The sequence below is a fragment of the Sminthopsis crassicaudata genome, chromosome 2 (assembly GCF_048593235.1).
Source record: "Sminthopsis crassicaudata isolate SCR6 chromosome 2, ASM4859323v1, whole genome shotgun sequence".
NCBI classification, from domain to species: Eukaryota; Metazoa; Chordata; class Mammalia; order Dasyuromorphia; family Dasyuridae; genus Sminthopsis; species Sminthopsis crassicaudata.
In genome coordinates, this window is record NC_133618.1 from 440,357,787 (window position 1) to 440,384,530 (window position 26,744).

At 36.4% G+C, this 26,744-nt stretch overlaps 1 protein-coding gene across 2 annotated transcripts in view; it reads left to right on the forward strand.

Moving 5' to 3' along the window:
* Nucleotides 1-26,744, forward strand: part of CNBD2 (cyclic nucleotide binding domain containing 2) — an 88,974-nt gene that overhangs the window by 18,391 nt on the left and 43,839 nt on the right. For both annotated transcript variants that reach the window (XM_074292535.1, XM_074292536.1), the window contains exons 3-7: nucleotides 13,342-13,395; nucleotides 14,497-14,660; nucleotides 17,786-17,942; nucleotides 20,577-20,728; nucleotides 21,737-21,875. In XM_074292535.1, coding sequence (XP_074148636.1) covers nucleotides 13,342-13,395; nucleotides 14,497-14,660; nucleotides 17,786-17,942; nucleotides 20,577-20,728; nucleotides 21,737-21,875 — 666 coding nt within the window. The remainder of the gene's footprint in view (nucleotides 1-13,341; nucleotides 13,396-14,496; nucleotides 14,661-17,785; nucleotides 17,943-20,576; nucleotides 20,729-21,736; nucleotides 21,876-26,744) is intronic.

The window sequence follows — 26,744 nt, forward strand, 5'->3', positions numbered from 1 at the left end:
TGGCGTGATAGTTCTGAAATTTAGCTATGATATTGCTTGGAGTTTTAATTTTGGGGTTTCTTTCAGGAGATGTTCTGTGAATTCTTTCAATGGCTATTTTACCTTCTGATTCTATGACATCAGAACAGTTCTCTTTGATGATTTTCTGAAAAATAGTGTCTAGGCTCTTTTTTCATCATGATTTTCAGGGAGTCCAATAATCCTTAGATTATCTCTCCTAGATCTATTTTCCAGGTCAGTTGTTTTCCCAAGTAGATATTTTACATTTTTTCCCCTAATTTTTCTTTCTTTCTTTTTTTTTTTTTTTTGGTTTTGCTTGACTGATTCTTGATGTCTCATCAAGTTATTCATTTCCATTTGTTCAATTCTGAATTCAATTTTAAATTTCTGATTTATTTTCTTCATTTATTTTTTTAAACTTCTTTTTGTACTTGTCCAATTGAGTTTTTAAAGGAGTGTTTTGTTCTGCAGGATTTTTTTCCATTTCACAAATTCTGCTTTTTTAAAGGAGTTTCTTTTTCCATTTTATAAATTTTGTTTTCCTGAGAGTTATTTATCTTTTCCAATCCACAAATTCTGTTTTCCTAAGAGTTATTTATCTTTTCCATTTTACAAATTCTATTTTTCAGGGAGTTATTTTCTTTTTCCACTTTGCTAAATCTTTTAATGAGTTATATGCCTTTTCCAAACTCTCTTGCAGAGTTTTCCTTTCCTTTCCCCATTTTTCTTCTAGCTCTCTTTTGAGATCCTTTTAAATTTCTTTTAGGAGAGCCTTCTGTGATGGGGACCAGGTTATATCACCCTTTGAGTTTTCATCTGGAGACAATCTGCTGTTAGTCTTTTCAGGGTTTGAAATCTCTTCTTCTCTTTCACCATAGAAACTGTCTATAGTTAAGAGTTCTCTTTGCATTTTTACTCATTTTTAAAAAAAAATGTTGGGATCTGCTTTTAGGGCAAGGGAGGTTTTCCAAGCTTCCTCTACAGGCAACAGTGAAGTGGCAGCAGCTGCCCTGGGATCATGCTGACTCACTCCAGGTGCTGGGTGGGAGTGGCAAGATCCCATGAAACTCCATTTGGGTTCACAATTTACCTTTTGTTTTTGTGTTGGATGTTTTATATCTTCTCTGCTGATCTACTGACTTGCAACTAGGGTAGAGTAGCTAACACTGTGGTAGAGTTCTCCCTGTAGATTCTCTACCACACTGAGTCTTACCACTCTGGGGGAGTCCACACCCTGCCCAGGATCTACACAGTGTGCGCTGGTGTCCTGCACCTGGCCTCCCTCCCTGCCCAATCAAAACAGACCTTTTTTGGCAATCTTTGAAATTATCTTTTGCAGTTAATTTGCTGCACTCCCAATATTTGTGAATTCTGCCAGTTTGAATTTGGTAATTAGTTAAGGATCCAAAGAGAAGATCAGAAAGAAGTGTGTGTCCTCTCCACCATCTTGGTTCCACCCCCCCCCCCCATATTTTTTGACTCAGAATCATCAATTCCAATTTTAGTTTTCAAGAAGTCTACTACTTCATTTTCCCTTCTAAGTTATTTATTTTCCTTCCCTTCCCTCAATAGTTTAAAAAAATTCTATTGTTTTATGGTAGGTATTTTACATAGTTCTTGTGTTAAGTCCATTTTTCTTTGTTGTCTCTCTGCTTGTAAAAGTCCCCAATTAAACATCAAATTAGAAATTTTAAAAATTAAAGGAGAAATTCATAAAACTGAAAGAAAACTATTGAACTAATAAAACTAGGAGCTGGTTTAATGAAAAAGCCAACAAAATATATAAACCTTTGGTTAATTTGATCAAGGTTGCATCCAGGGAAGTTTGTCTTTGTCCAAGACTCTTCAATATCCAAGGAAAGGAAGGATTATTGGGGACAATAACTTAGCATCAGAACTATTGTATTATTTAAAGAATAAATTGGATATGGGTTAGATTCAAAAGAAAAGGAAAAAAAAAACTCCACCACAATAATCCCTAACTCTTTCGAAAGCAGCCACAGGAAAGATATGTTACCCTTTCTGAGATGGAAGGTCCAAGGAACCATCATCAAAAGATCTGTTGATCAATAATATCATGATGGAGTCTTTTAATCTGGCTGCCTTTTTTTTTTTTTTTTTTTTTTAGGTTCACATGTAGAGAAAATTTTTTTTTTTAAATTTTTTATTTTATTTTATAATTATAACATTTTTTGACAGTACATATGCATGGGTAATTTTTTACAACATTATCCCTTGCACTTACTTCTATTCAGATTTTTTCCCTTCCTCCCCCAACCCCCTCCCCCAGATGGCAAGCAGTCTTATATATGTTAAATATATTACAGTATAATTTAGATACAATATATGTGTGTAGAACCGAATTTTTTGTTGCACAGGAAGAATTGGATTCAGAAGGTAAAAATAACAGTTTACATTCATTTCCCAGTGTTCCTTTTCTGGATGTAGCTGGTTCTGTCCATCATTAATCAATTGGAATTGGATTAGCTCTTCTCTATGTTGAAGAAATCCACTTCCATCAGCATACATCCTCGTACAGTATCATTGTTGAAGTGTATAATGATCTTCTGGTTCTGCTCGTTTCATTCAGCATCAGTTGATGTAAGTCTCTCCAAGCCTCTCTGTATTTCTCCTGTTGGTCATTTCTTATAGAACAATAATATTCCATAACATTCATAGACCATAGTTTACCCAACCATTCTCCAATTGATGGACATTTATTCATCTTCCAGCTTCTAGCCACTATGAAAAGGGCTGCCACAAACACTTTGGCACATACAGGACCCTTTCCCTTCTCTAGTAGTTCCTTGGGGTATAAGCCCAGTAGTAGTATGGCTGGGTCAAAGGGTATGCACCTTTTGATAACTTTTTGGGCATAATTCCAGATTGCTCTTCAGAATGGTTGGATTCTTTCACAACTCCATCAACAATGCATCAGTGTCCCAGTTTTCCCACAGCCCCTCCAACATTCATCGTTATTTGTTCCTGTCATCTTAGCCAATCTGACAGGTGTGTAATGATACCTCAGAGTTGTCTTAATTTGCATTTCTCTGATCAATAATGATTTGGAACACTCTTTCATATGAGTGGAAATAGTTTTAATTTCATCATCTGAAAATTGTCTGTTCATATCCTTTGACCATTTATCAATTGGAGAATGGCTTGATTTCTTATAAATTAAAGTCAATTCTCTGTATATTTTGGAGATGAGGCCTTTATCAGAACCTTTAACTGTAAAAATGTTTTCCCAATTTGTTACTTCCCTTCTAATCTTGTTTGCATTAGTTTTGTTTGTGCAGAAACTTTTTAATTTGGTGTAATCAAAATGTTCTATTTTGTGATCAATAATGGTCTCTAGTTCTCCCTTGGACACAAACTCCTTCCTCCTCCACAAGTCTGAGAGGTAAATCATCCCATGTTCCTCCAATTTATTTATGATTTCGTTCTTTATGCCTAAATCTTGGACCCATTTTGATCTAATCTTAGTATGTGGTGTTAAATGTGGGTCCAGGTCTAGTTTCTGCCATACTAATTTCCAGTTTTCCCAGCAGTTTTTGTCAAATAATGAATTCTTATCCCAAAATTTGGGATCTTTGGGTTTGTCAAAGATTAGATTGCTATTTTTATTCACTATCTTGTCCTGTGAACCTAACCTATGCCACTGATCAACTAGTCTATTTCTTATCTGGCTGCCTTTTTGATGGTGGTTTGAGAAGAAACTGGAGAATTCCAGATGGGCATGCATTATTAGGTTTTGAACAAGAGCATTATGATCCATAAGTGCACCATACTACAAGTTTAGGATGCTCATTGATTTCTAAGTAGCCAATAGTTTTGAGCGCTGGACTTGTGCAGTGGGAACTATCACATCTCCATACCAGAAGAGAAGAAAAAGACAGTTGAATTTGGCCACTTTGGACTGTGTGCTCCAAAAGATTTCTAGAGTTCCTGACATTTTCCAATGATTTGTGGGTAGGGAGTGGATTGGGTAAATTCTTTAATTAAATTGATAAGTTTATATAGTGGTGAGCCTGGACTTTTTGAAAGTACCTTTGCCTATGGGGTACAGATATGTTTATTAACACCTTAAAATGACAAAAAAACTAAATAAAACTCCAGTGACTAGGGCTTCCATAAGATGGTTTGGGTATGTCCTGTCTTTCTCCTACTCTTTAGGAGATGTATTTCAGAGTTGTAACCTTGAGATCATTTGACTGGTTTGTATTCTTGAAAGAATGGACTAATAGGAACTATCCTTTTGGGCTGTTACTTGTTTATAAAAGAGAGCTGGCAACTCTAATTATAGCCCCCTTTGTCTTCTCCCTGTCTTTTTTTCTGGAAAAATTATGAGAGATCTGTGAGATCTTGAGAGACATGTCTGGGATAAAGATTGTGTAGAGGCAGACTACCAACATATGTAAACTGCATATGTGTTCACCTACAGCTTTCTCAGTATAGAGAGTGGCATAGATGTCACAGAGACCTGTGAGTGTTGACTTTCTCTAGATGTCTATAGTTAAGACAATAGTACATTATTCTGGAAAAGCACATGGAAGCTGCATATGCTCATCCATTTGGATGAAAGAATTTTGTAGATAATATTCCTGACTTCCAAACTCCTGTGTATAAGAAAAGGACTATGATGATTTTTACAAAGCTAATCCTAAAATTTAGCATCCTAAATAGAAAAAGGAGTTTTCTTGGGCATTACCAAACTTTAGGATTGCAACAGAATTTAAAAATGTTGGATAGAGATATTTTGGATAGAGACATTTGGATAGATAAAAGCAGTTGTGTGTGTGCCTGCTTTTTACAGAAAGAGGAAGATTACATGGCTTTTTGGAGGTACATGATTAGTGCATGTTATTGAAGAAACGAAGAGCTGTTTTTTAAAATCCCTGCTATTACCTTGAATTATTCAGATTGAATAGGTGCTCAGAAGAGGTTTACATGTCTAGCTACCCCCAAAGTGTGCTTGTTTTCTGAGATATATTCAAACCACATGATAGTTCTTTTCAAAGCCTGTAGGAGAGGATTCCCAAGAATGTCACATATTGCCTACTGGCAATCCTGGTCCAATTCCCTTCAGAGGGAAGTGTAAACCATAGGGTAGCATTGAGTTGAAAATAGTCTAAGACCTTGTAGAAAATTAAAAGTACAATAGATAGAAAAAGGGGGAATTGATAAATTCAGTATGTAATTAAAAAAATAGAAAATCATTAAATTACCAAACTCTCCATATAAGCACAAAAGATGAAAATTAGAAGAGAAAATTAGGGGAGAAATAAAGTTGAATATGATAATACAGAAAAACAAAATTAATAGCTATTTTTAAAAAGGCTAACAAAACCAATAAAACTTTAGCCACTCTGATTTTTTTTGAGAGAGAAAAATCATATTACCAACATCAAAACTCAGCATAACAAATTCAGAGTGAACAAAGGAATAAAAAGTATTATCAGAGACTACTATACTCAATCATCTGCTAGCAAATGTGAAGTTAAAGGAAATTGATTACTTACAAAAATATAAAATACAAAAATTAACAAACCAAAGGAAAAAAATTCCTGATCCAAATGAATTTATGGGTGAATTATATCAACTATTATTATCTGTGCTACAAAAATTATTGTTATTTTTTAAAGAAATTTTGAATTTCAACAAACATATTTACTTTAATTTTAAATCTGGTACACATAATGCTTTCTTGTTGATTGATTTACTGAGCACACTCATCTTCCTATTTTCCACTTTGATTGACAGGAATGTAAGTAATCCCTAGAGGAGAAAAGTTGCTCTTCTGTTTTGCAATATTTTCTTTGTATTTTAGGCAACAAAAAGAGACAAGTACAAAAATTGAATGGGGATCTATAATAAAGGGCAGAAGCCAGAGGAGATCACACATGATAGTGAGCTGGTGCAATTTTAAAGGCCCCAAAAATGTTTTGTACTCTCTAGCTTACAGTATAGATCTGCTACTTCTTCTGTTAAGAAAGAGACCAAAAAATGGAGGTAATCCTGGTTTGGGGAACATGGACTTTTCTAGTTTCGACCCACTGAAGAATCTTATTATCAGAGTTTCTTAACTTTATGTCATGGATCCCTTTGGTGGCCTGGTGAACTCTATGAATCTCTTCTCAGAATAAGGTTTTTAAATGAAAAAAAAAAAAAGATAAAATTTGTAGGTTACAAAGGAAGCCAATTATATTGAAATAAAAATAGAACTTTTCCCCACTTGTATTTATGGATCCTTGGAAATATATACATGGAGGTTTGTGAACTTCAAGTTAATAATCCTTGTGTCTACAGGAATAAAAAGATGAAATTAGGCAAGGATGGTGCTCCAAAGTTTTCTAAACTGTTTGACTTTGCAACTGATAATTCTTAGTAGTCTTTTACTAAATTATTTTTGGTTGTGTCTGTCCTTGTAGTTGGTATAAGATCAAAGCAGCAGCATTTGGAAGAGCTAGTAGAGGGACTTGAAAATTCAGACTGTCAAAAGGGAGATAGCTGTGGCTTCCTCAATTTGGTTTGGTTATTAACACAATAATAATTTTTTTTAACTTTTGATTTCACCTTGGTAAATGCATTTAGCCCATAGGTTAAATAAGTGAACTCTTTATGGCTATATTGAGAAAAGAACCAAAATTGGAATTTCAGGTGAATGTGGACTGAGTCAATATGATAAATAATGATTTTTATCATTCAATCACCATATATTAAATACTTATTTTGTACCATGTACTATGCTAAGCAATTTATTGTGCCTAGAATGTCTCTGTAACCCTTAAGTGATACACGGAATCTCATGGGTAAGGGAGAGACTCAATTTGGAGAAAGCTAGGGTGTAACCACCTTTGAGAGCAATCTTTTTTTTTTTTTTTTTTTTTTTACTTTATTTTTTAAATTAATTCCATAATTATAACTTTTTTTGACAGTACATATGCATGGGTAATTTTTTACAACATTATCCCTTGCACTCACTTCTGTTCTGAATTTTCCCCTCCTTCCCTCCATCCCCTCCCCTAGATGGAGACAGTTGAAGGCAATCTTCTTGAGACTTATGCCCAGATTTGTTACTTTGCAGCAGTTATTTCAGACAATACATACACCTATAAGTGTATGTGACAAGTATTTCTAAGGACTATAGATTTAAAGCTGGAAGGGACCACAAATAGAAAGTAGTACACAAGAGTCCTTGAAACCTATAATAACTAAAATAATCTTGTTTGATGACTCTGATTATCCACATCAAATCCAATTAAATCAGATTGGACATTAAAGAACTGCTTTCCAAATTGACAATGGATTCACCAGATTCAATTGGACTGGTAGGTAAGTGAATTCTGCTTTTTAAAAATAAGTAACTCATTATGTGGAATATTTGAAAAGATATGAATATTTTATAATATAGAAATAAAAAGATATTTTCATAATCCAACAATAAATCTATGTTCAAAACCATGAATTAACTTTAACAGCTTTATATTTATGATGATATAATGCAAAACATCAGAATCATTCCCATTAAAGACAGGTGTTGAACAGGAAGACAACAGCTACTGTTTCTATTTAACATTGGAGTAAATATTGGCAATGAAAACTGTTTTGTAGTCATGATATTATACTTACCTAGAAAGCCCAGGTTATTGTTCCTCTGTTGTATCTGAGTTTTCATGACCCTATTTGGGATTGGTGTGTAATTTCCTTCTCCAGTTCATTTTACAGATGAGGAAACTGAGATCAACAGAGTTAAGTAATTTGCCCAGGGTCACAAAGCTAGTTAAGTATCTCAGGTCAGATTTGAACTCAGGGGGATGAGTCTTCCTTACTCCAGGCCTGATGCTCTATTCACTGTTCCACCTAGCTGCCCTTGAAAAATCAAGAGAGTCACCACCAACAAGAATGAGACAGTAAATTACTTTAGCAAAATAGTGGAAATACAAGATAAACCTTCAGAGACATCTGCATGAGCATCACTACTTGGTCTGTATCCCAAAGAGATATGAAAAGGAAAAAGGACCTATTTGTACAAAAATACTTATAGCAGCTCTTTTTTATGGTGGTAAAGGATTAGAAATTGAGGGGATGTTCATCAGTTGGTGAATGACTGAATAAGTGGTGTATGAATATAATGGAATACTATTGTACTCTTTAGAAATGATTAGCAGGAGAATTTCATAAAAACCTGGAAAAGCTTACATGAGCTGATGCAAAGTAAAGTGAGCAGAAATAATAGTATACTGTATACAGTTAACAGCAACATTGTATGATGATCAACTTAGCTACTTTCAGCAATAGTGATCCAAGACAATTCCAAAGGATTCATATTGAAAAAATACCATCCATATCCAGAGAAAAAAATTGATGGAATCTGAATGCAGATTGAAACCTATTATTTTAATTTTATTTTTTTCATGTTTTTTTCCCTTTTTGGTCTGTTTCCTTTTTCACAACATGACTAATATGGAAATATGTTTTACATGATTGCAGATAGATAACCTGTACTAAATTGCTTGTTTCCCCCCTCTCCCAGGCTGGGGTTAAGTGACTTGCCCAGGGTCACATAGCTAGGAAGTGTTAAGTGTCTGAGACCAGATTTGAACTCAGGTCCTCCTGAATTCAAGGCTAGTGCTCTATCCACTGTGCCACCTAGCTGCCCCTTTTGCTGTTTTAAGGAAGGAAGAGATATGGAAAGAAAGGAGAAAATTTGAAACTTAAATAAAAAAAGAGAATATTAAAATTTGTGTTTATATAAAATAGAAAAAACTAAACTGAAAAAAGAAGTAATCATCTACATGTTTGTATACTACCACTAAAAACCAAGAACTGATAGAGAAATACACTTTGCAATAACAATAAAATGTATCAGATAGTTGAACATTAACTTATCAAGATATACAAAATATCTTTTTTTTTTTTTTTTTTTTTTTTTTTTTGAGGCTGGGGTTAAGTGACTTGCCCAGGGTCACACAGCTAGGAAGTATTAAGTGTCTGAGAACAGATTTGAACTCGGGTCCTCCTGAATTCAAGGCTGGTGCTCTATCCATTGCGCCACCTAGCTGCCCCATATACAAAATATCTAACCTATTTAATACAACTTCAAAATCATTTGGACAAATTAAAGAACTGAATAAATGGAGACATAGTCCTTCACTCATGGTTCAGCATAATGGACTAACAAATTTAATGCAATAGCAATAGCTTATTTTTACAGAATTAAAGTTATGGTAAATTTTTGAAAAATTTATGGACATTTGACACTATGTACTATAATAGACTTCAGAGATGCTTGATATAACTATAAAAGAAAGGAAGCATATGTCATTTCCAAACAACTATGCTTTTCATAGCAAACCAGTATGCTATGAAGCCAGTTCAAACCAATTTGAACAAACTAGTTTAATTCTAACGAAATTAGTTTCTAAATAAACAAGGAATAAAGATTATCAGAAAAGATAAAATATATAATTTTAATTACATAAAACTTAAGTTTTGTACAAGTAAAACAATTCATCTAAATGAGAAGAAAAACAGTTAATGGGGGAAAAATAAGCTTTACCATGAATGTCTCTGATAAAGGTCAGTTAGCTAGGGTACATGGGATATTGGCACAAAAATAGGAGGAAAAAGAATCATTGTTAGATGGTTAGATATGTAGATAAGTGGCCAAAATAAATAAGCAATTTTAAAAAAAGAAAATGCCAGGTTAGCAACACACACATGAAAGAATGTTCCAAACCACAAAGGAACAGTGCAAATTAAAACAAATTTGATGTCTCACCTCATATCCATAATCTTAACAAATGAAAGAAGAAAAAGAAATCTGAAGGGGACAGAAATAAAAAGTCATTTAAATGTTATTGTTATCATCCATTGCTGTTTGAGAATATTAGAATTTGTTTGACGATATTTAACATGTATGGGACTGCCTGCCATCCAGGGAAAGGGATGGAGGGAAGGAGAGGAAAATCTGGAACAGAAGTGAGTGCAAGGGATAATGTTTTTTTTTTGTTTTTTGTTTTCCCCTGAGGCTGGGGTTAAGTGACTTGCCCAGGGTCACACAGCCAGGAAGTGTTTGAGACCAGATTTGAACTCGAGTCCTCTTGAATTCAAGGCTGGTGCTCTATCCACTGAGCCACCTAGCTGCCCCCTGCAAGGGATAATGTTGTAAAATGCATGCATATGTACCGTCAAAAAAAAGTTATAATTATAAAATTAATTTTAAAAATGTAAAAAAAAATGCAGATTAAACTTAAAAGTATTACTCCTCTTCTTCCCAAAATTCAGTTGTTAAACATTTATTCACACACCACTGCTTCTATATCCCTTCCAACTCTAAATCTATGATTCCATAATACTATAAGAATGATGAGAAAAAAATTTTCAATGTCCAAAATTATTGATCCTTATCTGTGAAATCCATCCACAATGATTTGAGGCGCCATGGAAAAGAAAGTTCTGGATCTAACATCAAACAGATTATTTTTTAAAATTAATTTTATAATTATAACTTTTTTGACAGTACATATATATGCATGGGTAATTTTTTACATTATCCCTTGCACTCACTTCTATTCTAAATTTTCCCTCCTTCCCTCCACCTCTTCCCCTAGATGGCAGGCAGTCCCATACATGTTAAATGTGTTATAGTATATCCTAGATACAATATATGTGTGCAGAGCTGAATTTCTTGTTGCACAGGAAGAATTGGATTCAGAAGGTAAAAGTAACCTTTACACTCATTTCCCAGTGTTCCTTCTCTGAGTAGCTGATTCTGTCCATTATTGATCAATTGGAACTGAATTAGATCTCTCTTGTTGAAGATATCCACTTCCATCAGAATACATCCTCATACAGTATCGTTGTTGAAATGTATAATGTTTAATATTCATTATTAACATTTTCAACATCTCTTTCTTAAGTCTTAGGTAATCAACAAAACACTAAATCAAGCCCTGGTCTGTAACACTTGCAAATTTCCAGAGGGTAAAGAATCATACTGAAAATTTAACTGGTTCTGAAACTAGCTCCAGCACATCCTCTTGCAGAGGACCTTGAGTCCTACCTGCTCATTTTATAGATTAAGAAATTGAGGCTGCTTAATCCCAACTGTGATTTATCTAGACCTAAAATCATTATCTGTTCATATGCATAGTTTCAATGCTTTTAAGTAATCTTGATTTCAAGGTAAAAACTTCAACTTGTAATTGGTGCCCTGTCTGACCTGACATCCCAAGCATGGATCCCTCTTCTCTCCTTTCCCTGATTTTCTTCTCTTTTCTCCCTTTCTTTTTTACATTCCGCATCTGTAAGATTGTAGACTCTAAGTCCTCTTAAAATGTTGCCACATTTTGACGATGCCCTTTCCTTTAAAAAAAAAAAATCTCTACTTTCATCCCCTCACTCTCTGTTCTCCATTCTGTTCTTTCTATTTGATCTATTTCCTAACTGCCTATTGAACTGGACATCTTGAACTCAATAAGTCCAAAATTAAATTTAATATATTTCCCCAAAATCTTCCCCCATCCAAACTTCCCTATTACTGTTGAGGGCAACAGTATTTTTCTGGTCTCTCAGGCTCACAATCAAGGTATCTAGAATGTTGCTAAGATGTATTGATTTTGCTTTGGAAACATCTTGCCAATAGCTTCTTTTCTTTGGCACTGCTATCACTGGCACAAGCCCTCATTTCCTCTTATCTAGCCTATTCCTGCTCCTTGGTCTGCTTGCCTCCTCCCTCCCCATTCCAATCTACTCTCCATCCAGACACCAAAGTGATTTTCCTAAAGTGCAGACCTGACCATGTCATCTCCCTACTCAATAAATTCCATTGATTCCCTATGATCTTCAGGATTAAACATAAAGTCCTTTGTTTGGGAGTCAAAGCTCTTCATACAGCTGCTCCTATCTTTTTAATCTCGTTTGTACATTATACTCAACTCATCACACCCCACAAATGTGCTCTTCAATCCACTGTTGTCAGCCTTCTTGTTCTTTCTCCGACACTATGCTCTATTTCAGCTCTGAATATTTTCTCTGCTTAGAATATTTTTCTTCCTCATCTCTGCCTCCTGATTTTCTTGACTTCCTTAAAGTCCTAGTTAAAATCCTCCCAACTACAAGAAGTTTATTTTCAAAACTTCTTAATTCTAATGCTTCTCACCTGGAAAGACCTACATGAACAGATACTGACTGAAGTGAGCCAGAACCAGGAGAATTTTGTATACCATAACAAGATTATGAGATGGCCAATTGTGATGGAGCAATTCAAGACAATTCTAATAGACTTGGGACAGAAAATGCCAAAAACATCCAAAGAGAGAACTATGGAGACTGAATGTAGATTGAAGCATAATATTTTCGCCTTTTTGTTTGTTTGCTTTTTCCTTATGTTTTATTTTCCTTTTTGGTTTGGTTTTTCTTGTACAACATGAAAAATATGGAAATATTTTTAAAAGGATTGCACTGTTTAGCTTATATCAAATTGCTTGCTGTCTTGGAGAGGAGGGAGGAAAGGGAGGGATAGAAGAAAAAAAATTTAGATCACAAAGTTTTACAAAAATGAATGTTGAAAACTATCTTTACAGGTATTTGGAAAAATAAAATATTATTAAAAATTCTAATGCTTTCCCTCTGTGGACTATTCATATTTGTGTACTTTTTGTGTGTGATTATTCCTATACATATGTATATATCTTTATCGATGTATCTTGTTTGTTCATACTTATTTGCTTATTGTCTCCTTATATTTTAACTTCCCTGAGGGAAGGGGGGGCTATCTTTTGCTTTTTTTGTATCCCCAGAGTTACAAGAGTTACACAGAGTTGCTGGGAACTTAGTGTAGACACTTAAGTACTTATTCACGGTTTTCCTTCACTTTTTCCTTTTCCTTTTTCTTTCTTATCCTTATTTTCTCCTCTCGGTTCTCTCATCCTTCTCTATAGTTTTCTTCTCCCTGTTGTTTATTCTTGTCTCTGCTCTTTCCACTGTTTTCTGTCTTTTCTCCTCCATTTTTTCATTTATTGAAACTCTCCCCTCTCTGTTCTCTGATTTCTCCTTTCTGTTCTGTTCTGTTTCCTCCTCCCTCTTTTCCTCTTCACTTTCTTCTTTACTCTCTGTTCTGCTTTTTTCCTTTTCATCTCTTTCCTTTTTCCTCCTTTTTTCTTCCTCTGTTACCACAATGGCATCTCACCAATGTCTGTGCCATGAATGATGGTAAAATATAGAGATTAGGCCAAAGAGGTTAGCCCTAGGTTCTTCTGCTAATTAACAGTGATTCAGGGACTGGAGCCTGTGCTGAGAACAGGAACTTAGCTCCCCTCCTCTTCTCTTTTCCAGAAAAGGAAACAGGCCAAACTGACCTTCAATTACACTGACTTCTTCTTTGAGCAGGTAAGGATAGTCTGGCCTTTCATAGCCAGAAATCAATTTCTTGTTATCTTGGTGGGCTACTGGGTAGAGTCCTGAAATATAAGTTAGAAGCTCACTGGGTTGCAGTCTTAGTTCTGCCACTGACCTGCTGGAAAGACCTTTTCTTTCGCTGAGCCTCAGTTACCTCATCTGTATGATGGATCTCAGTTGTTCTCTAATTCTTGGTTTTACCATCATGACTCAGTTTCTGCTGTCACTTAATTGATGTTGGGGAGGGAGAAATAGGCTGTTCTCTTTCCCTTTTTATTATTCCTTCCTCTTCTCCTTTGCTTTTCTTAACAAGTCCTGAGCTACTCATTGAGGGAAAGAAGAAAGGAGGAAAATAATTTCTGTCCTTCCTCTTATACCCCACTATAAGCCCTAACAATTGCTGCTTACTAATTTTGTTTGGGGTGAGGAGGACCATGATTGACTGTGAATGATAGACTCTTCTCCCTCATGAGACCCCACACCCTGAGGTTTGAAGTCTGATAGAGAGCTAACACACACACACACACTTACTGAGGCAGTGGATGAGCTTCCAGAGTAAATGTTATAGGAGGAACCCACAGGAGAGAATGCCAGAATGAATCTAGATTCATTCTCTGGAGAGATCTAGAATATAAGATGTCATATTGTAAGAACCAAATAGAACTCTGGAGTCTATATTCATTGAAACAAATAGGTAACCAAGACCCCATGAGGGGATGGATCTATGAATTATTAGAAATTATCTATAAAGATGAGGAAACAGGCTGAGATAGAAGAGACTTGGTCAAGTTCACAGAGCAAGTTAGTGGCAGATGATATGAGTGTTTGAGCTGGGTACTTAATGGGATGGATAGTATTTAGTTAGGGGCAGAGGAAGGGTGTTACAGGCATTAAAAGAGAGTGGTATGAGCAAAAGCATGACGTTAAGAATATGCATGGAAGGTAGTAGGGAGATTTCCTGCTTTTCCCTACTGGAGGAGACTGGGATACAAGAAAAAGCCAGTACCAAGGGATGGGAAGAGAAATCTGGCCAGGGAAGAAAAGGGCTCTCTCAGGCCTGGATTTGGATCATACCACCTCTTTTCTTTCCAGGAACATTTCCCTAGAAGAGCTATTGAAATTACTCGGAAGAGGCCAGAGTGGAGAGAAGAAAGTGAAATCAACAGTCTCTGTAATTTTCTGCGGGGATTGAAAAGCTTTTGGAATTACAGCCAGCGGGTCCAGCTGCTGCTGGCCAAAGTCGTCCGCTATGAACGGTCAGTGCCAACTCCTGGGCTAGTCATCTTTTGCTTCTGGGGAGGAGCAAACCTCCCAAGAGGGGGACACAGAATTTTTTTTAATATTTCTATGGGGAAAAACCAGTTGGGAGTGGGGAGAACAGTGGACAATGGCACTTGGTCAGCAACAGGTAAAATGTTGAGCCATCCTTTCATTCCTCAAAGGAGTTAGGATTTATAATAGTCTGGGTCAGCAAAGACCTAAAAGCCATGATGATTCATGGATTTCATGGAGGAAGTGTGCCGCCCAGAATAAAGCCCCATTTGCCTAGGTTTATCATGGTTCTGAAAGAAAAAATTTCCTTAAAGTCAGAACTGAAAATGCAAAAGACTGCTTCAGTAAGGGCAATATTCATAAGAAAGGACTAAGCAATCATTTCACCATAAGTCTGGGGACCTCAGAGGCCATCTATGAAGTCCAATCTTTTCATTTCACAAAACGGAGGCCTATGAAGGTTAAATGTCTTGCTTAAGCTTATACAGGTAGAAAAAGTCAGAAGTTGAATTTGAATCCAGGTTCTCTGCCACCAAAATCACATTTCTTTCCCATTTCTCAGCATATTGTGGTACACTGGTATCACACTCAAATAGAAAGAGATCCTGACATAAAACCACAAAGGAACATTATGTTGTACTGTATTTTAATTCTGTTAAACATTTCTCACTGACATTTTGATCTGATTCAGGTTGCCCTTGAGAGTTTTGCAGTAGCTGGAGAGGGAATTCATCTAGGAGATTTTTCTGGAGAAAACCCAGACAATGGTTGTACCCAGAGGTCCCTGGGATCATTTGTTTCATGAGATTGAGAGAATGAGATGCCAGATTCCATAGCTCATTTGTTTCAGGGTCTCACAGACCACAATTTTTTGGTCAGGTGACTTCATCTCCTTGAATTTTAATTTTCTCAATGGGTGAGAATAATGGGTGTAATAATTATATTATCCATTTTAAAGGGTTGTATTCTGAAGAAAATGTTTTTATTATTATTGTTGTTCAGTCATTTTAGTAATGTTTGACTCTTTGTGATTCCATTTAGGATTTTCTTGGCAACAGTACTGGAGTGGTTTGCCATTTCCTTCTTCAGGTCATTGCACAGATGAGGAAACTGAGGCAACCAGGGTAAAGTGACTTGCTCAAGGTCACATAGCTAGTAACTGTCTGGGACCAGATTAGAACTCAGGAAGAGAAGCCTTCCTGACTTTAGGCTTGATGCTCTATCCACTGTTTAACCTAGTTGCTCTAAAGTAGGGCAGCTACTATATTATTGTTAATAGCATTTTTACTAATAGATCTAACCTTAATCTCTTAATTCATTCAACAAACATTTTATTCCCACGTCTACTATATGTAAGGCCATATATAGAGCATCTTTGGGGAGGCAGAGATGAATACAGAGTCAGAGGATCCTGCTCCTGATTCTGGATTTCTCTATGTGACCTTAGGCTATCCTCTGAGCTTCTGTTTGATCATCTGTAAAAGGAGATTCAACTGATGGGCCTCAAATGCTTTCCAGCTAGAATTCTATGACTGCTTATAAGAGTTTTTTATTTCACCTTGCAAGAATTCCCAGTCAAATAGGAGGAATGAGACATATACTAATCACTACATTGCAAGATTGATTGTGAACAAGCTTGTTGAGTGTTAAAAGCAGTTATTGTTTGAGTAATGCAGAATAAAGAAGACTCATTTCCAGCCTAGGGGCTCAGAAAAGATGCTGGACAGGAGATAACAATTGAATTAAGCCTCTGAATCATGGAAAATTTCTTTTGATTCATAAATATTAAGAAACAACTATGTTAAGCAAATCTCTGAGGAACCATGGCTAAACAGCTAGCGAACTGGTGTACTAGCAAGAAAGATCCAGGTTCAAGTCCAGTCTCTTGACACATTCTGCTTGTGTGACCTGAGGCCTTTCAGTGCTCTAGCTATGTCAAATATCTAGCCAGAGGCTACATACCCAAATGTAGCTCAAACCAGATTAAAATGTAATTGGGAAGCAGTTAACAAAAATACTGATATTGATAATGTTAATATCTGGCTTTGCAAATAAAAATGCAATTAGCAAAGGTCCTTATATTTGGTATAGAAGTCCCATTTTTATTTGAGTGTAATATCACTAATCTAGACAACTCTCTATGACTAAATGGCAGAGAAGGTACTGATCTTCATTGGAAGAAGTATTTTCCTCTGCTGGGAGTTTTCTCTGTCAGTGAAATCCTCAGGTCCTGTTTTGATCTTTATGTTAGAGACATGGATTTAGAACTGGAAGGAACCTTAGAGTTATTTAGTCCAACTGCCTCATTTAACAGGTGAGGAAATTGAAGCCCATGCATTAGTATCAGAGGCAAGACTTGAACTCAGGTCTTGTAGTCTCCAAATCCAGCCGCCTTCTGATAGTGTCACAGATCCTCTTATTAAGGTATTGCACTCAGAAGCAAACACTTACCTGAACTAAGGCTTGTGATCCCATTTAGAAGCAGCATTTTTAGATCTAGCTGAAAAATCCTCTAAACAGCAGGTTTCAGGCCCCCTACACCAAGCTTAGAAGTAGTGAAGTATGTGAGAGTCATGGTTCACATTCTGAAAGAATTAAAAGAGATTCTCTTATAGTTACAAAAGAGTTTATTTATACCATATCTGACAGACTAGCCTCTAAGAGAACCTAGTAATAAAAGGAAATTTGGGAGAATTTTTTATACTGAAAATTTGGGGCTTTAATCTACAAGCTAATAACAGCCTCTGAGGTCGTAAATTGTAAAAGAGAGATAAGTAAGGAGTCAGGATATTTTTAGGTTTTATTGATCCACATTATTTAACTGCATCCTTAGCAGATTCCTTCCCTAACTGACCCATCATTTTTCCCTTTTCCATCTTTTTGGGGAGAGGAAGTTCTAAGGAGAAGGGCTGGTACAAGGGACAGTCCTAGGAGCTGTACAGAGCTGAAGTAGCCTCTTTAGGTTAGGCTAGGCTAATGCCAGAGAGAAGGAAGAAGGGTGTAGAGACTCTACTCGTCTCTTTTCCAAAAGAAGACCTGAGAGCAGACCTTACCATCAAGTTCAGTTTTCTACTGCTCTCCAAATGGTAGTCTATATGCTGCTTCTTAGGTTTGGCCGCAGGCGTGTGATCTTTAAGAAGGGGCATAAGGGCACCAGTTTCTACTTCATCTACTTGGGGACAGTTGCTGTGACTTCAGATGAAGATGGGAGCAGTGCCTTCCTCGATGCACACCCAGACTTGCTCAGCAAGGGTTCATCTTTTGGAGTAAGTTGGTATCTGGTGGGGTTTGTGAGAATGGCATTCTTGATTCCCTGAAAGGATGATATTCTCAAGGTACAAGCCCAGCTAGAGAGAAGCAAAGCAGGATTGTGCTAGAAAAATTCCTAAGGCAGAAGTTTTGGGCCAGAATTATGCAGGTTATGGTCCTGTATAAATTTATAACAACAAACTTCAACTGGGCCCAGTCTACAGCAAGGCAATCCTCTTCCTCCTTCCCAACCCTATTGACTAAAAACTTGTTCCAAATCTTTTCTTCTTTCCTTAACCTTCCCAATCCATTTGATTTCTTTGATGAGGATCCCATCTCTTATTTCATTGAAAAATATGATGGCATTTTCTTTCCTTCATCTTGTATTTCTCTATCATTGTTCCCTACTATCTTTTCATTCATTCCAGACTCTGAGGAAGAGGTGACTTTCTTCCTGTTTACATAATCCTTTGATTCTATTCCTTCTCATCTTTTCCAGTAGATTTCTTCTTCTATCATTCCCATTCTTTAAACTTTATTTTTCTCTATCTGCTACCTCTTTCCCTCCTGTCTGTAAATGCACCCAAACTTTCTCCATTATTAAAAAACTTCCACTGCATCATACTACTATAACCATCAGGTATTTTCCCATATTTTTCCTCCCTTCATGGCAAAATACCTTCTATACTTGACATATTCTTTTCCTTTCTTCTCACTTCTAAAATGTCTCTAATCTGACTTCTGATTCCACTATTCAGATGAAATTGCTCTCTTCAAAGTTATCAATGATCTTTTAATTGTCAAATCTAATGGCCCACTTCCCCAAATCCTCATCCTCCAAGGACTCTGCAGTTTCTCACACTATTGCCCCCCTCCTCTTCCTCCTGAATACTGTCTTTTTTAGTTTCTGTGGTTGCTTTCTTGTATCTATCTATCTGATGATTCCCTGTAGTTTTTTTTTATTGAATCTTCATCTTTGTCATGTTCATTAATTGTAGATGTTCCCCATGGTTCTGTCCTAGGCCCATTTCTAATTTTTCTCCACACTATCTCATCAATTATTATCTCTTTGCAGACAGTTCCCATTTATACTTAATCCTATTTTTTTTATCCTGAGTTACCCTTTTTTTCCTGCATAGGAAGTTCTGGGACTTGGAGTCCAGAAGGCTTTAGATCAAATCTGCCCTCAGACACTTCCTAGCTGTGTAACTTTAGTTGTGTCATAATCTCTCTCTGCCTCAGATTTCTCATCTATAAAATGGGCATGACAATAGCATCTACCCCCCAGAATTGTTGTGAGGATCAAATTAGACAATAATTGTAAAGCTCAGCATTGTGTCTGACACATAATAAGAGCTATATAAATGTTCATTATTATTAGTATCCTAAATTTAGCATGACTAAAATGGAACTTGCAATCTTTCCCCTAAAATGCTCGTTTCAACTGAACTTCCCTATCATAGCATTGTCCTTCTAAGTATACAATCTTATTGTCATTTTCTACTCTTGATCCCTTTACCTGTCTCTGATCTCCCTTATCTGTATGCCTTTCTGTGTTTCTGTCTGTCTGTCTGTGTCTGTGTCTGTCTCTCTCTCACATATACACACACCAATATCATTCCCAAATCTTATCATATGTTTTCTTTGCAATGTCTCTTGAATATGTTGGTTTCTCTATTCACAACATACCACACTAGTTTAGTCCCTCATCACTTCTTGCTTGGACTCTTAATTGTCCTTCTGATCTAAAATCATCCTCTACTCAGTCATCTTTTTTTGGGGGGGAAATGACTTCCCCTCATTTTTTTGTATTTTGATGAGAGACAATCAGGTTGAGACTTGCCCAGGATCACACAGCTAGTTAGCTAGTCTGAGGTCAAATTTGAACTCAGGTGGTCCTCATGTCAGGGCTAGTGTTCTATCCATTGTACCACAAAGCTGCCCCAACAGTGACTTTCCTAAAAGGTAAATAACCATCATTACTCTCTTGCTCTGGAAATTTCAGTGACTCCCTATTACTTTCAGGGTCAAATGTAAATTAACTGTTTGTATTTATAGCATTTCACATCTTGTTTCTCCCTTTCCAGACTTTGACATTTTACTTCTACAACATCTATAAACTGCCTGTGCTCTTCCTCTCATATAACATGATGTTTCTTGTCTCCAGATTTCCATGGTTTGGCTGTGTTCTGTGCCTGGAATGATCTCCTTCCTGACCTATGACTTTTAGAACCCCTGATTTCCTTTAAACTTATTTCAAACACTCTATCTTCCAGGAGGTCTTTGGTAGTTGTTCTTTCCACCCCCACCAACTACTAGTGACATAGTTTCTGAGATTATCTCCCATCTGCTCTGTATTCATTTTATCTATTTACTTATTAATATCATTTATATGTGTTCTGTATTCACCTGATTTTGCTAGGTTGTCTAACTCATTAGAACCATTAAGCTCCTTGAGGACAAAAACTATTTTTGTTTTTGCTTTTGCTTTGCTTTGAATCCCCAGTGCTCAGCACAGTTCCTGGCATGTAAAATATACTAAATAAATACCTGTTGATTGATTGGTTAATCTGGCAATGGTATAGAATGAATTGGAGTGTGAAGACTGGGAGGCATGAAGAGAGAGCTCCTTTTTTATCCCCCACCAACAGGAAATGGCTTTATTGACTGGCTGTGAGAGGATTGCCACTGTAGTCTGTATGGAGGACACAGAATTACTCGTTGTGGACAAGGAGGATTTCTTTGGTTATGAAATAGATGAAGAGGTGAAGAAAGAATTTCAAGTTCGGTTTAATTTCTTCAGGTAAATCAACCATTGACTCATCAAATAATTATAGAATACTGACTTCATGGAAAATCATAGCTATACCCTATGAAGGAGAAAGGAGAGAAGGGAGGGGAATAAAGGGGAGGAGAGTAGGAATATATTTGCTAATAAAAAGGAGAATGCTGGAAGAAACACATTTTGAGACGCCAGAAAGCAATCACATTTCAATATTGCTATTAAGAGATAAAAAAAAAATTCATGGATCCTAGAGTATAAACTTCTAAGTTCTTAAAAAATCCCTTCTAGCTCTAAATCTCTGATCGTATTACTACATGGACCCTGCCCTCAAGGCACAGTTAACATCTCTAGTAGAAGAGGCAAGACAATCAAATATTTCTAGACAGCATAGATTCAAATATTATTGCATTGACTGCATGTTGCAAAGAAGTGCTCTAGGATGTAGGGAAATGGAAAGGTCAAGGATGTATCTATGGAAGAAATGGATCACTCAGGTAAGAAAAATGGAGGTGCAATTGTGCTAGGTGTATTTTAGTTGGGGGACATGATGGCTGGAACAATTGATTTCAGGGAAAAGGGTAAAATAACTTCCTAAAGTTCCAGAGGGTGATTAAATTCTAGGGGATCAAGGGACAGAAACATGAGTAGTTTTTTGTTTTTTTTTTTCACTTGGAGTAAATGAAGGGGTAAGGATAGAGCTGGTCTGGAGTTGGGAGGGAGGAGTTTAGTACATTTTAGTACATTTAGTATATTTGGTTGCCAGAAAGTTTTTATGCTGTAGAATGACCAGTTAAAATGGATGAGGATTGTGGGGTGGGGTGGAGTAGTGAAGTATGATTGGATACAAAGACATGGGAAGGATAATTCTGCTTTTTAGATATTAACAGTCTAGGAAAAGCCCTTATTGCTCTGCCTTAGTTGTGTCTCTAGGAAGGAAAGGGGTAGAGGGTGATGCATAAGGAATATACAAGGAATTTTTTCCTTGGCTCAGAGAAGGAAATGACCTATAATATCCTTTTTCTTCAGGGATCACAGTCTCTTTAAGACATGGTCTCATAAGGCTCTCTCGACAGTGGCGAGTCATTGCAAAGTGGAGAAGTTCCCATTTGGGCAGGTGATATCTCGGAACGTGACGGATTCAGGCTTTATCATGTTTGTCACTGAGGTGAGAGTTGAATACAGAAAAGTTAAGGGGCTGGGGGAGATGGAGAGTGTAGAGAATGACAGGCCACTTTGAAAGAGGGTGTGCGCTTTAGCACTAAAGGAATGTACATAAAATACACACACACACACACACACACACATATATATATATATATATATATGCATATTTATGTATGTATATTTAGCTTGCAAATTATGAACAAAGGATGTAAAGATGACTGAGAAACATCATTCTTTCATAATCAATTCTCTAACCAACTCTAAATCTCTTCATTTTTCCTCAAGCCTACTTACGCTACTTTCTGCTGGGGACCTTAACTCAAGCATTTTGCCACCTTTCTCAAATAAGGCCATTAGATGAGAATTTTCTTTTCTCCTCTTCTCCTAATGACCCACACCCACCCATCTTCTCCACCCCAGCTTCTTACAAGGAAGAGGCCCTTTTCCTTACCAAGATCATTGATCCTATATCCCAAGTCTTCTCCAGAAGACTTGGCTCATTTTATTCCTACTCTCTAATCTTTAATCTTTCTCTATATGCTGTCTCCTTTCCTCCTGCTTATAAACACACTCATCTCTTTCTTGTCCTTAAAAAAGCCTCTCTCTTGATCCTACCACCTCTGCTAGGTGGTATCATTCTAGATTTCTTTTCCCAGATAAACTCTGAAAAATCTATACTCAGTGCCTCTTTGTCTCCCAAATCTTCTGTAATCTGGTATTCAACCTCGTTCTTCAGCTGAAACTGTTTTCTCTGAAGTTAACAATTGCCTCATCTAATGACATTTTTTTCCAGCTTTCGTCCTTATTGACCTCTCTGCAGCATTCAATAATTCATCACTTTCTCCTACTAGATACTGCTTATTCTCTAGTTTTCTCTTCTACCTGTCTGACCACTCTCTATCTCCTTTGCCAGTTCTTTATTCATGTCACTCCTGCTAGTAATGGCTGTCTTGTCCTGAACCAAGCACTGTCTGTACTCTCTTCCTCTATGATCTTATTTAGTCCCATGGGTTCAATGATCATTTCTATGTAGATGATTACCAAATCTATATATGCATGCTGTATCAAGCTACAGTCCTATATTGAGGAACAGAGGAGACTGACCTGTTGGAAATTTTGAACCAGATGTCACTCACAGGCATCTCAAATTCAATACATCCAAAACCAGAATCTATTATTTTCTCCTCCAAATCCTTTCCTCAGCTGAAATAAATAAATATTAAACATAAAAATGGAAGTTGTGGCTTATTGCTGAAACATTAAATGTTCAATGGCTATTGATATTATATGTTTTTGTATTCACAACGTAATATACATAGATCCATTCTGACTTCAAACCCAGAAGACATAATTTCACTATTTGCCCACTAGATGGTAGTCTTGTTCACATACGTCAGCACTTAACACTTGATTCAATCTCAAAAAAAATCCCTCTTTTGGCCCTTTCCAAATTTACCCCTAGATCATCAGAATTTGGCTTGTGGCCAGATCTTTACAACAAATGAAAATATATTTTGCTCCTATGCAAGCTCTTAGTCTAAGGAATTAAAGATTATAGTACACTTACATTTCACTTACTAGAAAATACAAAAAGCCAAATATTCTGATTAGTAAATCAAGGAAACTCTTCTTCCCTTTCTAATGAATCTTTCCTCTCTAGAGATATAAACTGTCTGTCCTAGTCTCGGGGACAACTCTTGTATAACTAGTAGGTGGAAATTCTAAGAACTGTGAGAGAATCAAGCAACTCTTTTATCTGAGATTTCTGTTTTCCCAGTTCTCTGGGTTTGGCCCTTCCTTATAAGGAAGAGAACACCTTTCCCCATAATTCATAATAATATTAAAGGGTGAAGTGGGAACTTTCCCTCTATTTCTTGGTTTCCCCATCATCATCATCATTAAAATTTATATAGTATTTACTATGTGCCAGCCACTGTGCTAAATGCAATAATTTATAATTATTATTTCACTCTCTTTTTACAAAAACCCTACCAGATAGGTACTATTATTATTCCCATTTTATAGATGAGGAAATGGAGGTAAACAGAATTTTGAAGTATCTTGTCCAGGATCACACAAAAAATAATTATCTGAAACCCATTAGAACACAGATTTCCCTGACCTTTAGCCCTAGAAGACTACCCACTGTGGTAACCTAGCTGCCCATGTTTCTTGGCTCTTGCTTTCAGATGTAAGTGGGGAGAGACTTGAGACAATATGCCAGTTAGGCTGTTGCCATACAAGCTAGAGGAGGTCATAAAAAAACGTGAAGTAAGGTTGGCAGTTGTTTCAGTAGAGAAAAGAGGGAAAGTATATAGGAGATATGGAGATAGAAATGCCTGAGATTTGTCAATTGATTGAATATTTGGGGTGAGGGAGATTGTTCAGAGGGAATGGATTAAGCATTTATTAAGCACTTACTATGTACCAAGTACTCTGTTTAGTATTTTACAAACATCTCATTTGAAAAGGGTGGGGGAGAGAGAGAGAGAGAGGGAAGAGGGAAGAGAGGGAGAGGGAGAAGGAGGAGGGAGAAAGAGAAGGAAGGAGAGGGATAGGGAGAGGGAAAAAAGAGAGAAAAAAGAGAGAGAGTGAGAAAGTGAGAAGAAAGTCCCAAGATTCTGTCCTAGACATTCTTGGGACATCATGGTTAGATGGCATGATGAAACAGCAAAGAAGATGGAGAAAATGTTTTTAGACAGGTTGTAGGAGAATCAGGGAAAGAACAATATTATGAAAACTCAGAGGAAGAAAGAAAATCCAGGAGGAAAGGGTGGTCAAGAATGTCAAATGCAGCGAAGAGATCAAGAAGGTTGAAGACTTTGAGAATAATGGTCTGCATCCCAATTCTGCACACTCCTAGGGAAGACTCCATAGTTTGCACATTCCTGGGGAAGACTCCATAGTTTGCACATTCCTGGGGAAGACTCCATAGTTTGCACATTCCTGGGGAAGACTCCATAGTTTCAAAGAGCTAACAGAGGCCAATAGTTATATTGTCCTCTTTTCAGAATACTTTCCTTAAAGCTCTTCAAATATTTTCTACTCAGGATAACATCCTTTCAATGGTGTGCTTATGGTCCATATGTTCCCCCCCAAATCAATGATCCTTTGTGAGGAATCAGACCTACAATGATTGATCAACTTTGGGCTTAAAATCATGTCTAAAATACAATTGCTCTACGTTCACTTAGGCTCATATTTGCCTTAATACTAAGAGGACATTCTCTATGCTCAGTCATTGCTAATGCTTAAACATAGACCCTAAAAAACTAGGCAATAATAGATGATAACAGAGGACAACAAAAAATAACTAATAAAAATAGTTAAAATGTAAAAAAATAAAACCATAGCAATCTTGAAACAAAAAATATTTTAAAATTCTGTTATTGAAAATTTTTTAGAAATACTACAAAATATGGAGCTTTCTTCATTTGAAACTATGATTAATGCTGTTTCCAGTATCCCTAAGGAAATCTCAGCTTGTGACTTGTGACCCAGAGCTGCAGTTCTAGATTCAATGGATTTGGCAATCTAAATCTTTTTTTTTTTTTTTTTTTTTTTTTTTTTTTTTTAACAAATTACTCTTTTCTTCAATGACTTTGAGTGCCTCTAGGATAAGGATTCTTTTCTTAACCTAGAATCAGTGAACTCAAAAAATATTTTGATAACTGTATTTTAATATAATTCTTTTCCTTTGTAATCCTAAAAAATCTAAATATTAAAACAAAATAAGTTTTAATTTATGCAATTAAAAACATAGACTTTATCAGTCCAGGATATACAAGAAGTTAAGAACCTCTGCTTAATGCTAAAATAGGAAATACTTAATACTAAAATATAAAATATTAAAATAAATTAAGACAAAAAATTAAAACTTTATTATGCTTTTAAAAACATTATCCTGAGAAGGTAGCCATAGACTCACCAGACTATCAAGGGGGTCCAGGGCAAAGGAAAGGTTAAGACCCCCTTCTCTAAGATATAAGCAAATTTTTCAGTGTGGAATTTAATCATTTTATCCCCTCCTGTCTGTCTCCATTTTAATCAAACTACCCTCTTAATTTAGTGGCTCCCTATACATAGCATTTCTTTGCCTTCCCTTTACACAAGAAGGCACTTCTTCCTGACCCCTCTCTCTCTCTCTCTCTCTCTCTCTCTCTCTCTCTCTCTCTCTCTCTCTCTCTCTCTCTCTCTCTCTCTCTCTCTCTCAGGTTTCTAACCTTCTTTCAAAGAACAGCTACCTCTCACCAGAAGACTTGCCTGTTTCTGGTTGAAAGGCAAAGACTCAGAGTAGTCAATGCCAGGTTGGCAGGAGGTTTCTGTTGGAGAGCACCAGGAATCTCCTGTTGACACTTGGAGCTATTTAGCATTTTTATCAATGACTTGCATAAATAGCACACTCATTAAATCTGCAGATGCCATAGAGCTGGGAACAATAGCTAACCTAGTGATTGGCTTTACCAGAATCCAAAAAGTTACTGATAGGCTAGAACTTTGGGTTTGAGTCTAATAATATATAATTTAATTCAGATATAGTCTTTCCCTTGAAGACCTGTTGACATATCTTAATGTTGACTTATAACATCTCTGTGGCCTTCTCACCACTCATACAGCACTCAATCCAGATTAGGCCCTTATCACCTTTTGTTTGTACTATTACAACAACGTCTTATTTTGGTCTCCTGTGTCAAGAATGTTTCCTCACTCCAAACTATCCTCTGCACAGCTGACATAATGATTTTACTCAAGTGCTCTGATCTTGTCACCTCCCTATCCAATAAAATCCATCTACTTATTTCTTCCAGGAGCAAATATAAACAATATTGGCATTTAAATCTTTTCACACCCTGAGCTCTTTCTTTTTAGT